The sequence below is a fragment of the Vicia villosa genome, unplaced genomic scaffold (assembly GCF_029867415.1).
Source record: "Vicia villosa cultivar HV-30 ecotype Madison, WI unplaced genomic scaffold, Vvil1.0 ctg.000063F_1_1_1, whole genome shotgun sequence".
NCBI lineage: Eukaryota > Viridiplantae > Streptophyta > Magnoliopsida > Fabales > Fabaceae > Vicia > Vicia villosa.
In genome coordinates, this window is record NW_026704991.1 from 272364 (window position 1) to 288087 (window position 15724).

General features: G+C 32.1%; 2 protein-coding genes across 2 annotated transcripts; both read right to left on the reverse strand.

Moving 5' to 3' along the window:
- Nucleotides 1-2762: 2762 nt before the first annotated feature.
- Nucleotides 2763-4534, reverse strand: LOC131623375 (uncharacterized). Its single transcript, XM_058894391.1, has 4 exons — nucleotides 4431-4534; nucleotides 4251-4296; nucleotides 3106-4173; nucleotides 2763-2981 (listed from the first exon to the last, which is right to left on the reverse strand). Exons 2-4 carry the CDS (start codon nucleotides 4265-4267, stop codon nucleotides 2963-2965), a joined length of 1104 nt encoding a protein of 367 aa, XP_058750374.1. The 5' UTR covers nucleotides 4268-4296; nucleotides 4431-4534; the 3' UTR covers nucleotides 2763-2962.
- An 8703-nt stretch (nucleotides 4535-13237) lies between these two features.
- Nucleotides 13238-15238, reverse strand: LOC131623376 (phosphatidylinositol 4-phosphate 5-kinase 4-like). The gene is made up of 4 exons (XM_058894392.1): nucleotides 15072-15238; nucleotides 14783-14828; nucleotides 13639-14709; nucleotides 13238-13498 (listed from the first exon to the last, which is right to left on the reverse strand). The coding sequence occupies exons 2-4, from the start codon at nucleotides 14797-14799 to the stop codon at nucleotides 13480-13482; spliced, it is 1107 nt and encodes a 368-aa protein (XP_058750375.1). The 5' UTR covers nucleotides 14800-14828; nucleotides 15072-15238; the 3' UTR covers nucleotides 13238-13479.
- Between the last annotated feature and the right edge of the window lie 486 nt (nucleotides 15239-15724).

Below are 15724 nucleotides of genomic sequence, written 5' to 3' on the forward strand. Positions count from 1 at the left end.
TCTTGGGTATAATACTTTATGAAAGGGACATTGCAAAAGAATATGAACTTGTACGTAAACTAAAACTAGGGCCTAAAATATTGTTGTTTCTCTCCAATTCCTAGTATAAGTAGGCTAAACTTCTAATTACAAGCATTCATTTTCATGGCCTCTTTGTGCTAGGGACACTTTATCACAAAGAAAAACAATGAAGATTCTAAAAGGCAAGATAGATGAAACATGAACAATTTGTAACCACTTGCCTGCTACAGTCCGCAGCAGTTACTATGACCACCCGTAGCAGACCTCTGATCTTTTTATGGGAAGCGTTTCGGGGGTACGACCTATAGCCTGTGCTACGGCCACCCGTAGTAGCTCTCTGGATTTTGTATGAAGAAAAATCTTTTGTTTTTAAAACTTTGTCGCATTTTGTTCCTCTCGACCCCTCTTTTTCCCAAGACACCCGTTTTAGCTTGAAATAAGTGAAAACACGTAAACACATAAAACGAGATAAAAGAAGAATGATTTAAAGGACAAAGCGAAAGAAAAAACAACTAACAAACTAGTACAAAAACCACTTATCAGTGTCAGTGTCAGACTAAGAGATAACCACCCTTATACTTAATCATGCCCCCCTAAAAAAAGAAAAGACTCAGAAAGCCTTCTAAGATCATTAGAAGTTACTTTTACTACATATCATCTTAGCCACTTAAAGATCATATACCACACGGACAAGATAATATTATAAGTAAATATCATTTTATAGACCTAAAACTGTCAGAAAAATGTAAGCAAAATATTAAAAATATAATGAATATTATATATAGTAAATACATCATCAAAACAACTCATTATTAATATTGTGTTATTTAGTACCTTGAAATATTAAGTTAATACTACCACTAATATTTTTTGTTTGTTTTACAATTTAATTTATTAGAATACTTAGTCACAAAATGCAATAAAATGAATCCAATTCATTATGAAATAATAAATAATTTCAATACCACACATGACTGACTCACTCCAATATAAAACTTAAACCCAAATAAACCAAACTAAAAATTATTGTGACAAATTTATCCAAAAGAAAAAATTCATTTATACTTTTAAGTTTTAACTACCAAGTACTGTTGGCATATCTTCGAGGAATAATTGAGATCTGCTTTTAACTATCAAACAAAAACATCAAAATCAAAATCAATGGCTTTTCTAAATGTTCATATCTAAAAATGGAAAATGAAAGTGAGAAGAGGTCAATAATCAATTGTATTGTCATTATTACCTCTTTATAATATTAATAGTAACATGAAAACAAAGTCATATGCCCAATTGTAATGTAGCAGAAATTGGAGGAACAAAAATATTTAAAGCAGATAAATTATTATAACATAAATGGGAACAAGAGTTTGAGACGTTAACACCATTTCCACACAAAAAATTGGTTTATATATAAAAACAAAAAATTACGATTTTAAACTACAAACCGTATTTTAATCAGTTTTATTTCATGAATCACTTTGATCTAAACCAATTTTAAACTGTTTCAATGAAAACCTAAGAGCATTTGGTTTAGGGGTGTTCGTGGTTCATGAACTGCACTGAACTGAACCAAATTAGTGGTTCAATTCAGTTTTTGAAAACCATTTTCATAAAAAACCAGATAACTGGTAAAACAGTTTCAATTCAGTTTTAAATTAGTTCAGAACCAGTTTGTATTTATAAACTGGTTTATAATCAGTTTCTAGTTATAAACTAGTTTAAAACCAATTTATAGTTAAAAAATAAATTTTTCTTTTTCGATTGAAGATTTATTTTATAAATTATTTTAAGATTGCTTATTTTACATATATAATGATTTATTAATGTGTTGTACTTACAAGTTATAAAATCAATTATTAGAACCATATGTAGAGATAACTACTACTGCAGTATATAAATTATATGGAGAAAACATTACTACTGCATTTAATATTTTGTTTTTTTTTATTTTATTTACCACCTGAAATTTGTTTGTTAATTATAACATACAAGTTTAACAAAAAAAATTGTGTTTCGTTTTTCCGGTTTTGCAGGCAAAACACACGTAGGATATCGTAATAGTTTATGTGTTGATAAATTTGTCTGCATAAATTTTTTTTTTTATAATTTTTATAAGCACTTTTGCATAAACTTCTTCCAATTATGAATCCATTTTTTTTAACTGTAAAAAATTTTCTTCTTAACTTCTCCTTGTTGGTGATACTAAATATTTAATGCATTTTCTTAATTATTGGGTCTAATTATCGTCAATTCATCTGGATAATTGGTTATAATTGTACCATTTTAAATGTAATATAAATTAATTATCTATATATATTTTTGGTATTACATTTGTCATATTTTATCATATTGGTGTACAAGTAATTGAAATATGATAGCATTATTTTTAAACTTAATTTTCAAAAAAAAAAAAAATAAATCAGATTTTTTTTAATTTCAAAGTATTTTTTATATATTTTAAAAAATAATTAGTAAAACAGTTTAAACTGGTTTTAACTTAAATTTGGTTAACTGAATTGTTTATAATATATGGTTCAGTTCATAAACCATTTAAATGGTTCAAGTTTTTTGTAGTTCAATGCAATTCAGATTAGGAATATGGTTCAATTAACCATATTTTTGCACACCCCTAATTTGGTTGAGATGGTAGAATCTCTTTCAACTTAACCAAAAGTCCTGAGTTATGCTACTGATGTAATATATTATGCTACTGAATAATCAACACGCAACAAGGGGAGATCTATTGAGAATTAATAGTGAATAATGAAATCCCAAAACAGAAACTGCATATTATATATCTAAAGTTCAACTTGATACATAAATGACTCTAAAAACAGAAATTGCATATTATTATATATCTAAATCCTCCAGTGCCAACTAGTCCCTTCCCTCATCATCATCATGTTATTCAGTAGTGTGTGATAAGTACATGATCACTCTTTCACATTGTCTCATGATCTCTGCATAGGAAAATATAATACATGAACGTGAAATTAAATGTCGTCAAAACAGTATGCAGTTTGCTACTGCATCTTTATCAGTAAGATACATCTCGAAAAATTAATTGTCTAAGAAATAATTTACCTGCCAAGTTGCAAATTCCGCTCCAGCTTAGCTTTGACAGTCTTGAAAAATGTCCTTATACTTGAACTTTTCTTTCCTTGCATCACTTCAAGTTTGGTTGTTTCTGAATACTGCTCAATTTTCTCAACAATCATAACTCCTTCTATATTTTTCCTTTTGGTAACCAAACAACTCAAACCAGCGTCGGACTCACCTTTATTACAAATCTGCAATAACACGCAGTCTCCAACAACATTCTCAAGATCCGGTATTTTCTTTGTCATTGTTCCATCATCCCAATATCCCTTATATATTGTTCCATTTGAACATGTGTACTTTCCTTTACCATAAAGAAATTTACTTTTGAATTTACCAATGCAGACATCTCCGTTTGCAAATCTATAAACTCCAGATCCATGTCTCACTCCCTTTGACCAGCAACCATCAAAAAAATCACCATTAGCCCACTTCATAATCCCTTTTCCATCTGTTTTATTGTTCTTCCAATTTCCAATGTAAACACTTCCATCCTTCCAAGTGTATGTGCCATTATCATGGAGACAATTTTTGTCGAAATTTCCCACATAATTTGTTCCTGATGGCCATATCAGCAATCCTTTTCCCGTAATTTTTCCCTTAACACAATCGCCCTCATATATTATTTCATCATTCGACCATGCACTCTCACCTTTTCTATGAAAATGGCTATTCTTCAAGCCACCAGTATAGACATCACCATTTGCAAATCTATAAACTCCGGACCTTAAGCGTCCATTCGACCAACAACCATCTAAAACATCGCCGCTAGCCCACTTTATTATCCCCCTTCCATCTCTTTTATTGTTTTTCCAATTTCCAATGTAGATATTTCTATTCTTACCACCCATTAGAGAATAATTCTTCGACAGTTCGCCCTTATACTTTTTCCCGCACGGCCATATGATCCGCCCTTTTCCGGTTCTCTTTCCATCAACCCAATCACCCTCGTATATTGTTCCGTTTGACCATGTATACTTTCCCTTGCCATGGAAAAGCTTACTCTTGAATTCACCAAAGTAGACCCCATTGAAAAGAGTCTTCTCTTTAAAACTACAATTTACACGAAACAATGAATCAGACAAAATCATAACTAAATAGAGTACTGGCCGTTTTTTTATGAATATTACCTTCCACTGTTTTCCATGATTTGCAAAGTTTCACCAACAGAGTATTCTGAGAAACATTATAAATAATTAGTCTCAAAACACAACCAAAGAAAAATAATTATGAATAATATTAATGCAAATTTCTACAAAGACAGAATGATTACTAATAAGAAAGAGATGAAAGAGAAAAGTGGTGTATACCAGGTTTTCTGATCTTGTTTTCTCCTCAGGATTCTCTACACTTTTGATCATTCTCTAAATCTTCTATTTATAATCACAATTTAGGGTTTATACTTTAGGAAGCAAAATATTCATACGGTGTATTTACATAAAATGCCATATTACTACTAATTTCTGTAAATACATAAACTTTTATTTTACTTTATAAAAATGTGTTTTAATGGACTATGGATTGGTTTAGTTATTTTATTAACATCTGTGCTTGATTTCAAAAAGAAATTTACTCATTTAATATTTTTAAGTTAAATATTTTTAGCACCTATGAGTATAAGTTGTGAATAGTTGCAAAATTATTTTGAAATTTTAATTTGTTTTAAAATAAAATAAAACAAAATATTATGACATTGAATTATATAATTTCATTGATTAAGAGTATTGGTAGGGAAGTATTCACCTATTTTAAATTTCAAAACAAACTTCTAAAAATGACAACACCAATCTTATTTAATGTTTTTTTAATCAAGAAATATTTTAATGGGAGAACTAAAGGCTCTCAACCCGATAACAAGAAGAACCGGAAACCCCGACAAAAAGAAAGATTACTATCCAATTACACCTATGAGAGAAAAAACAACGGTTCCTTACAAAACTGGTAAAAAGAGTATTTGGAATGTGTAATTTTTTCGCAAAAGGACCACTTCCCAACAATGAGTTTAACATTCCAAACGATGTTGTTGATGTTCAATTCATCCTTCCGAAATCACACTCATTCCTAAGCAACCAAAGTATCCAAGTGGTAGCGAGCCACACCAAATCCAATTTACATTTTTCAACTTTGTGATTATGAAAGAATAAGTGTCACTTCATAAAATTCAGTAAACACTCTTTCTTCGACCTAACCCCTTTACCCACCCAAAAATTAAAAAAGTAATGATACATATCTTCCATATCAACATCACATAATATACAATTTAAATTATCATGAGTAAAAGACATTATTTAAATTGTTTAGACATTATGGAATTTTCCAAGTTTTATTAAAACTGTACACATTTTTATTTATTTTAAAATGTAACAAGTTGGTATTTATCAACTATTAGTAGAAATAATCACACCTTATTTTTTAAACAACGAAGAGAAATATATGAATTACATAATTTTAACGTAGTGTTATAAAAAGGAAACTGCTAATTAATAAAATATAAATTGATTTTTAAAAAATAGGCCATTAGACATATTCTTAATATTAAAGGATGATAAATGAAGAGGTTTATGGCAGGGTAGCAGAAGTGATATGGAGGAATTCTCGAATTTCTTGAGCTTGTTGGATCTTACGGACCTACCGTTGGTAGGAAACAAATATACGTGGATTAACTCTAATGGAAAAGCAAGGAGCATGATTGATCGAATATTGTTGTATGAAGGAATTATAAATTCTTGGAAGATTGTGGCGCAGGGATATTTCAGATCATAGACCTGTTTGGATAAAATCAATTAGCTCTCTAGATTGGGGGCCGAAACCATTTAAAGTGTTCAATTGCTGGTTTGACCATGAGGATTTTCTTTCGTTTGTCAAGAAGGAGTGGCGTTCTTGCATTGTAAAAGGTACTGCTGCCTTTATTCTTAAAGAAAAATATAAATTTCTTCGTGATAGGATTAGGTGGTGGAACTTAAATCTGTTTGGAAAGCTGGACTTGATGATAGAAGATCAGGTAGAGGAATTAAATTTGATAGAAGCAGAGACTATGAAAGGTAACAATTAGGTGATTGAGGAGGTGGCAGGGCGTAGGAATGAAATTGAATCTGAGTTGTGGAGGAACTTGAATTTTAAAGAGAGTATGATTAAACAAAAGGCAAGAATGAGGTGGGTTAGAGAGGGGGATAGGAATTCCAAGTTCTTTCATATGACTATGAAGAATAGGGTGACAAAACATGCTATTGTGTCTCTTCAGTCGAGTTCAGGTGCTTTTGAGCAGGTGGAGGATATTAAACAGTTTGCTTACAATTTTTTCAAGCTCAAATTCAAGAATGTTCATCAACCAAGACCTCGTTTTGTTGGTGGTGAGTTTAATAGGCTGAATCAAGTGGAGAGGGATGATTTGGAGGTGAAGTTCACAAGGGATGAAATTAAAGAGGTTGTGTTCAGTGCCGAGGGGGATAGGAATCCAGGACCCGATGGCTTTAATATGGCTTTTCTGAAGCGGTGTTAGGAATTCGCTGGGGACGAAATTGGTCTCGTTGTGCAGGAATTTTATGTTAAGGCTAAACTGCCTCGAGCGATGTCGGCAGCGTTTCTTGCACTTATTCCTAAGGTGAAATATCCTCAAAAACTGGAGGAGTTTAGGCCTATTAGTCTGATTGGTTGCGTGTATAAAATTATATCAAAGCTTTTAACTGCTAGATTGAGTAAGGTGATCGGGAAGTTGATATCTCCATCTCAAACTACTTTTATTCATGGGAGGCAGATTTTAGATGGGGTGGTGGTTGCTAACGAGATTGCAGACTATGCTCAAAGGAGGAATAAGGAGTGTATTATGCTGAAGGTTGATTTTGCCCAAGCTTATGACTGTGTGAATTGGTGTTTCCTAAAAGAAATGATGATAACTATGGGTTTTGGGCAAAGATGGCTGAGGTGGATGAAAGGTGCAGTGTTTAATAGTAATATGTCTATATTAATTAATGGAAGTCCAACAGAAGAGTTCGAAGAGTTCACTGTTCATAAAGGCCTAAGGCAGGGAGATCCATTGTCTCCTTACCTCTTTACTATAGTGGCTGAAGGGTTGGTGGGAATGTTTCGTAAGGCTACGCAAAAAGGAGAATTTTCTTGGTTCGCAATTAATGGACAACAACCATACGATCTTTTACAATTTGTTGATGACACGATTATCGTGGGAGACGAAAATTGGTCGAACTTGTTGGTTTATGGCTAAAGGCGATACTGGTTCATGCTGCTCCTTCTGAACAAAGTAAAGATTTACTAATTTGGCCATTTCATAGCCCACAGTGTTTTTCGATGCGGCCCTATTATGCAAAACTATTACAAGACTTGGTGATAGAGGGAGGTGATAATAGGGTGAAGAGCGCGTTGGATGTGATATGGAAAGCAAAGGTTTCATCAAAGGTTCAAATCTTTGGTTGACGTTTGGTGCAGGATAGGCTGCCTAGGAAGTTCCAATTGGTTAAAAGGGGTATTATTCAGGCAGATGTAGAATTTTTATTCGTGTTTGCCTGTTACCAGGTGGAGGAGGCCAATCATTTATTAATTGGCTTCTACTGTGCAAGGCGAGTTTGGAGGAAAGTTTTCAGTTGGCTAGAGTTGGATTATTTGGAAGAAGCCACTTGTTGTGATCATTTGATCCAAATGGTGAATGTTTTGAAAGCTATTTGCGCTAACAATCGCCATGTGTATTTTTTCCATTTACCCATGTATTTTTAGTTTCCATAGCAAAAGTTACCGATGTAGACATTTCTATGTGCAAATCTATAAATTCCATATCTATGTACAAGTTCATTTGATCAACAACCATAAAAACATCACCCTCGACCGACTTCATAACCCCTTTTCCATCTACTTTTTTTTTTCTTTCCAATTTTTAAGGTAGATACTTCCATTCTTCCAAGTCTGAGTGTGGTTTGCATGATTACAATTCTCAAAGAACTGCCTGCATACTTTGTTCCCGATGCCCATGTGGCCATTCATTTTCCTAACATGTTTCCATTCCACCAACTCAATTACCCTTGTATATTGTTCCATTTAACCATGTGTACTTCCCGTTTCCATTGAAAAATTTATTCTTGAATTTACCAATGTATACATCTCCATTAGATTTTGTAAGGATGTTGTGACCATGACGAAAATTCTTAAAAAATAGAACCCCTCATACTTTGTTTTTGATGGCCATATCAACACTTATTTCCCAGTCATTTCTTCATCAATCCAATCACCCTCATATATTGTTCCATTTGATAATGTGTATTCTTGATTGTCATAGAAAATTTATTTATAAATTTTTCAATGTAGACATCCATTGTAAGGGTGTCGTGACCATGAGAGCAACTTGCATAGAATTCATCTGTGTGCCTTATTTTTGATGGACAAGTTAAGTTTGCATGTCTACGTACTGTTTCACACGTTGTAGCTAGCACGCTGGTAACTGGTAGCTTCCCAGAAACAATTTGTAGAGTGAGTCAGTCATGTAGGTAATGGATCTCATGTAATCAATCATAGAAACAGAAGTTTCATTAGATTTGTGTTGCGGTAAATCTTCTAGTTAAATTTGTAGAGTTGTTAGGTTTTGGTGTAGCAATTTTTCTTTCAATTTTAGCATTTATTGAAACTATTTTATTCATTCTTTTTCTTCATATTTACCAAAATCACCTTAACTAATTTTTCAAATAATCGCAAAAAATTGGAACATCAATTACTTTTATCAAAGCTAAAGGTCAAGTTACACTAGCCATATTAGCTATTTGAATCTTCATATTAATGCCACAAGCTAATTCTTAGCTATCTAACTAATTGGTTGGGTATGTTTTCATATCACCCTCTCACTTTTCCGTCCATATATTTTTGCAACAGTACATAAGAAAATAGTTAGTGATTGTAATTTTTTTTTGCAAACTGTCATACCAAATTACCAATAAATTGTTGCCTGTCCATGTCTTGCAAACCCTTTCAACCTTTTATTGAGTTGTTTATCGGATCAGTGCTAACACCTACTTATAAAACCTTAGCTTTATTCTTAAGGCTGACTTTTTGGAAATTGACTCTTGATAGTGGTCGCGTCCTTCAAAGATGTTTCATCAGCTAGCTTCCCCATCCACTGTATCAACCACTGCAAAATGTGCTCACTCGACGTGTTGCTTGTATGACTAGATGCAAAAGTATTAAGTACACCGCCCTCCAAGTACTGTGATAAGGCCTCCTCCTCGTGATAATCTCCTATAACTTTATTCAACAATGAAACATGGAATACCGGATGAACTTTCGACCCTTAGCTAACTTAAATCTATATGCCACTGCCCCTAGCCCCTCAAAGATGGTACTGTCACGAATTCTTATTTTGCTGCCTTTCTCATTATTATTTCTCCTATATATAGAGGTTACAAGACTATATTGGTAATTACACTAAATAATTACATTTAATGAGAACAAATCAATTTATGATTTGTTTCCCTTATTTTAGGAACAAACTCTTATTCACACCTCCCTCAAATTGATGCTTATAGTCAACGAGCATCAATTTGCTAACAAGAAACTGATGACGTGGACGCAGAATAACTTTGGTAAGAATATCTGCAATTTGCAATTGAGTACTGACATGAGGAAGTGATATTATTTGGTCACCATAAGCATCACGGATTGAGTGACAATCAACTTCAATATGTTTGGTGCGTTCATGAAAAACATAATTCGCAACAATTTAGATGACACTTGTTTTGTCAGCATAAAGTGAAGTTGGCGCTAATTGAGGAAATTCAAGTTCAGCCAAAAGAACACGAAGTCAAATTATTTCATAACAAGCAGCAAACATGGCACGATACTCAGATTCAGTAGAAGATTTAGAGACTTTCGCTTGTTTCTTACTTTTCCATGAGATCAATGAAGAGCCAAGAAACATGCACCAACCAATGACAGATCGTCGAGTATCAAGACACCCTGCCCAATCGGCATCACTATAAGCACTCAATTCCTCATCTTGTCCGTCTGTTCATCATTTCTTGTATTCGTTGCAGATATGTCCTCAGTTGACAAATAACACCATCCTTATCAATAGGGAAATAATAGGTCAGAATAATTAACAAGGCCTTATGATATAGCCTATACAGACTTAGGTCAGTCCAAACTTTTTTTTTTAAATAGAAAACACTCAAATTTATTTATAAGCCTATTTAACTAAAAATGTTAGGCTACGAACTATATAAAAAAGTCTTTTATGCTTATCAAACGGACCTATTTAAATTAACAAGAATAACTTCATTATTTTTATATTGTAATTTGTACATTAAATTAAAATACAAAAAAATTACTTAGTTATCTTGAAGAACTTGTTAATTTGAAAAAACTTTATCTACAATGTCATAATTTATTTTCATAGTTCCCTCTAACAAATAGTATTACAAAAATTATGCTAATAAGTAAACTCGAATGAGTAAATAAAAACAAACATTTAGTATCATTGATCTTTTTATTTGTTAGTCTATGTAACATTGATCGAATTGTTTATTTTTAAATATTTAAATGAAATAGATTTTTAGATAAGGCTAGTAGCCCAACCATGCCTTCGAAAAAGTTAGGCTCAGGCCTAAAAATAAGCTTATGATAGACTTTACAAGCCAAGACTTAGGCTTTGAAATTTTTATTAAGCCAAACTCAGACTTGACAAAGCTTAACTCGACCCAGCCTATTCTCACCCCTACTTATCACTCAACTTCCTTTGCAATGCCCAATATGACCAAAATAGATCATATCTCATCAAAAGAGCACCAAATGACCAAAATCCAAAATTACCGTCAAGCCAAGGAAAACACTCGATCCTCTATAAGTACAGGTAGATGATAGGGTTGAGAAGTTAATCAATGAAGGTACAAGAGTTCCCCATTAATCTACCTAAAAACTATTTTCCAGAAAAAAACACTCTTCTCCTCCACATCTTTTGTTGATTTTGTAACTCCTTTAAAATAACATCATTACAGAGTTTTCAAATAGACCAGATCATAACATGCCTGACACGCTGCCAGTGTATAAAAATATGGAAGTAGTAAAAAAGACTGTCGAACCATAGAGACCAGGTATTTGAGTACCAAATTCTACCTATCTTTGCGTGTCTAAAGCAATCAAAAATTGGTTTGGGTTTTGAATGGACAAATTTTAACGAGTAAAACTTATAATGAAAAGTAGGACCTAAAACACGTGGTTTTTGTCTAAGAAACTCTTATAAACCTCGTATTTTATTATGAGAAACATGTCAATAATATAAAAAATTAGATAAAATTGGACAACATCTACTTTCGTCATATCAACGTGTCTGAGACAAATAATCTGTCAACTTTCGTCAGCCAAGATTATTTGTTGAGATTGATTTCGTGCAGCTATAAAGATGAGGCTTTCTCAACTGCGTGACACTTTCACTGTCTCGTACTTAGTTGTCTAACATTCTACTTCCGGGTATCGAAACACACTCTTTCATTATATGATCAATGCCTAAATTATTGTTTACTTTCGTAAACGACATTTTGATAAAAATTTAGAATTATAGAATATCATTAAATTTTGGTTCTCGTAATAAAAATATAGAAGGTTCACTTAAGATTTGTCATGAGACAATTCTCATGACTCTTAGTCCTTAAGAAACTATTCACACATGATTAACGATAAAGCGAATAAAGCATACATGAAAAATGCATGCATGATAAAAATAAAAATCAGAACTTGTATTAAAGCAAAAGAGACTTTGAATAAAATAGCTTTAGGGGAGTCTTGAGTACCATACTTGATGAAAGAGAAATTGCAACAAAAAAAAAATGAACTTGTAAGTAAACTAAAACTAGGGCTTAAGATAGTTTTTTTTTTTCAAAGCAAGAGATTTATATATATAACCAACCAAAACAAAGTACACGATTACAAGACCAAACAAAAAAAATTACACACCGATTGAAACCTTAACATAATTAAAACAATGGGTTATTGCTAAATTAGTAGAAGTTATAATTGGAATGAGTAATTTTCCCGATAAACGACCACCTCCAAATAAGGGCCTTGCAACTCCAAACCACGTCCCTCGAATTCCAAAAAGCAGTGTTCAAGACTATATCATTCCTTCGCAACCAAAGACTCCAAATAATAGCTAACCAAACTCTCCAATTCCTAATATAAATAGGTTAAACTTTTGATTACAAACATTCATTTTCGTGCCCACTCAGTGCCAAAGACATTTTATTACAAAGAAAAATAGTTGAGATTCCGAAAAGGTCTTTGATCATTTCATGGAATGGTGTTAGAAAATCAGTTGTTTACCCAATGTTTGTTTTGGTCATTTCATCAAATCTTTACACTTACTTATTTTTATATGAATGTGGAAGGCTCTTTGCAAGTTCAGAAACAACTCCAATGTAAAAACATAAAACAAAAATAAAAATTAGGATGACAAGTTTATCCAAAAGACAAAATTCATTTCTATGTCAATAAATGACTTTTTCTCCAAACTACTCTTTTTCAAATTATTTTCTAAAATACCATACTTCTGCTTTTAGCATATTTTCATACCAAGTTTTAGCATATTATCGAGGAATAACTGAGATCTGCTTTTAACTATCAAACAAAAACATCAAAATCAAAATCAAAATCAAAATCAATGGCTTTTCTTAATGTTCATATTGCATTGCAAACTCTCCCAGTAGTCTAAGGAAAAAAATAGTGTTATTTTCTAAAGATGGAAAATGGAGGTCAATAATCAATTGTATTGTCATTATTACCCCTCAATAATATTGGTAGTAACGTGAAACAAAGTCATGTGCAATTTTTGTAAAAAAAACCCAAATAATCCTTTAGTAGAGAAATTGGAGGAAGAAAAATATTTAAAGCAGATCAATTATTAGAACATAAACGGGTACAAGAGTTTGAGACGTTAATACCATTTCCCCAAAAATTTGGTAAAAAATATAAAAACAAAACTTTACTTTGATTTAAACTTCAAACCATATTTTAATCAGTTCAATTTCATGAATCACTTTGATCTAAACCAATCTTAAACGGTTTCAAGGAAATAAGCTATTTAATCTGATTTAGTGCGAAATTATCTACCGACCCAATTTTTGTTGGAAAATTAATTCTGATGTAATATAATGTGCTACTGAATAATTAACACTCAACAAGGTGAGATCTTATGAGAATTAATACTACTTAATTATGAAATCCCAAAACTAAAATTGCATATTATGTATCTAGAGTTCAACTTATATAAGAAAAACACATAAATGACTTTGAAAACAAGTGAATACTATATAAACTCAATTATTCCTCATGAAGTTCAATCCTCCAGTGCAAACTGAATGCTACATGATCAATCTTTCACATTGTCTCAAGATCTCTGCATAGGAAAAAATAACACAACAACGTGAAATTAAATGTCATCAAAACAGTATGCATTTTGCTACTGCTTCATTATCAGTAAGATACATCTCGAAAAATTATGTGTCAAAGGAATATCGATCAAATAATTTAATTTACCTGATGCGATGTTGCAAATTCCGCTGCAGCTTAGCTTTGACAGTCTTGAAAAATGTCCTTATACTTGAACTCTTCTTTCCTTGCATCTCACTTTGTTTGGTTATTTCTGAATACTGCTCTATTTTCTCAACAATCATAACTCCTTCTATATTTTTCCCTTTGGTAACCAAACAACTCAAACCAGCGTCGGAATCACCTTTATTAGAAATCTGCAATAACATGCAGTCTCCAATAAGATTTTCAAGATCCGGTATTTTCTTTGTCATTGTTCCATCATCCCAATATCCCTTAAATATTGTTCCATTTGAACATGTGTACTTTCCTTTACCATGAAGAAATTTACCTTTGAAATTACCAATGCAGACATCTCCGTTTGCAAATCTATAAACTCCAGATCCACGTCTCACTCCCTTTGACCAGCAACCATCAAAAACATCACCATTAGCCCACTTCATAATCCCTTTTCCATCTGTTTTATTGTTCTTCCAATTTCCAACGTAAACACTTCCATCCTTCCAAGTGTATGTGCCATTACCTTGATGACAATTGTCTTCAAAATATGCCTTATAATTTGTTCCTGATGGCCAAGTCATCAATCCTTTTCCAGTCATTTTTCCATTAACCCAATCGCCCTCATATATTATTTCATCATTCGACCAAGCGCTCTCTCCTTTTCTATGACAAAAGCTAGTCTTGAAGCCACCGGTATAGACATTACCATTTGCAAATCTATAAACTCCAGACCTTAAGTGTCCATTTGACCAACAGCCTTCTAAAACATCGCCGCTAACCCATTTTACAACCCCTCTTCCATCTCTTTGATTGTTTTTCCAATTTCCAATGTAGATATTTCTATTCTTACCACCCATTAGAGAATAATTCTTAGACAGTCCGCCCTTAGACTTTTTTCCACATGGCCATATGATCCGCCCTTTTCCGGTTCTCTTTCCATCAACCCAATCACCCTCATATATTTTTCCATTCCTCCATGTATACTTTCCCTTGCCGTGGAAAAGTTTACTTTTGAATTCACCAAAGTAGACCCCAGTGAAAAAGGATTTCTCTTTAAAACTACAATTTACAAGAAACGATGATTCAGACAAAAGCATAACTAAATAGAGTACTGGTTTTTTATGAATATTACCTTCCACTGTTTTCCATGATTTGCAAAGTTTCACCAACGGAGTATTCTGAGAAACATTATAAATAATTAGCCAATGAAAAATAATTATGAATAATATTCATGAGCATCATATCATAACTGATTAAAGAAAATTTGAAAGTGTATGATTTCACTTTTTCTTTCATTACTGTTTCACTCTGTATGCCTTTAATTCTTCAAAAATGGGGGAAAATAATGCTAACATTGCAAATTTCTACAGAGACTAAATGATAACTATTAAGAAAGCAATAAAGAAAAAAAAGTGATATACCAGGTTTTCTGATCTTCTTTTTTCCTCCGGATTCTCTACCCTGTTGATCATTCTCTAAATCTTCTATTTATAATCATAATTTAGGAAACAAAATATTCACACTGTTTATTTACACAAAGTCTTTCAACTTCGATGAGTGTTTGTCGGAGATAGTGCTTAATGCGTGGAAGTGGACTGACTCCTTTTAATAGATCTATTGTCTATTTAAAAAAATAAAAAAATTTAAAGTTAAATTTTTTTAATACCCATGAGTTTAAGTTGAATCTGATATACTGAATTGTATTGTTTGATTAGTTAAAGATATCAGTACCTAACATAATTTTTTAAAGCAGTATTATATAAACCGGTAATTAATAAAATATAAATTGATTTTCTAAAAATAGACCATTAGACATAGTCTTAATTGTACACAAACGAATACAAAAAAACTAACTCTAAAAATAGGCCATTAGACATATTCTTAATTGTATTTGTACAGAAAGAATACAAAAAACTAACTCTAAAAACAACTAACTATTAAACTCCACCATCTAGCAATAAAAATGTGCTCACCATTTACAAAGCAAAATCCAGCAATAAAAATTTCTCCTCTTCTCTAGATAGAAGTTTCATATTCATTTAAAGATTCAAGCTAGATTAATAAAAATTTATCT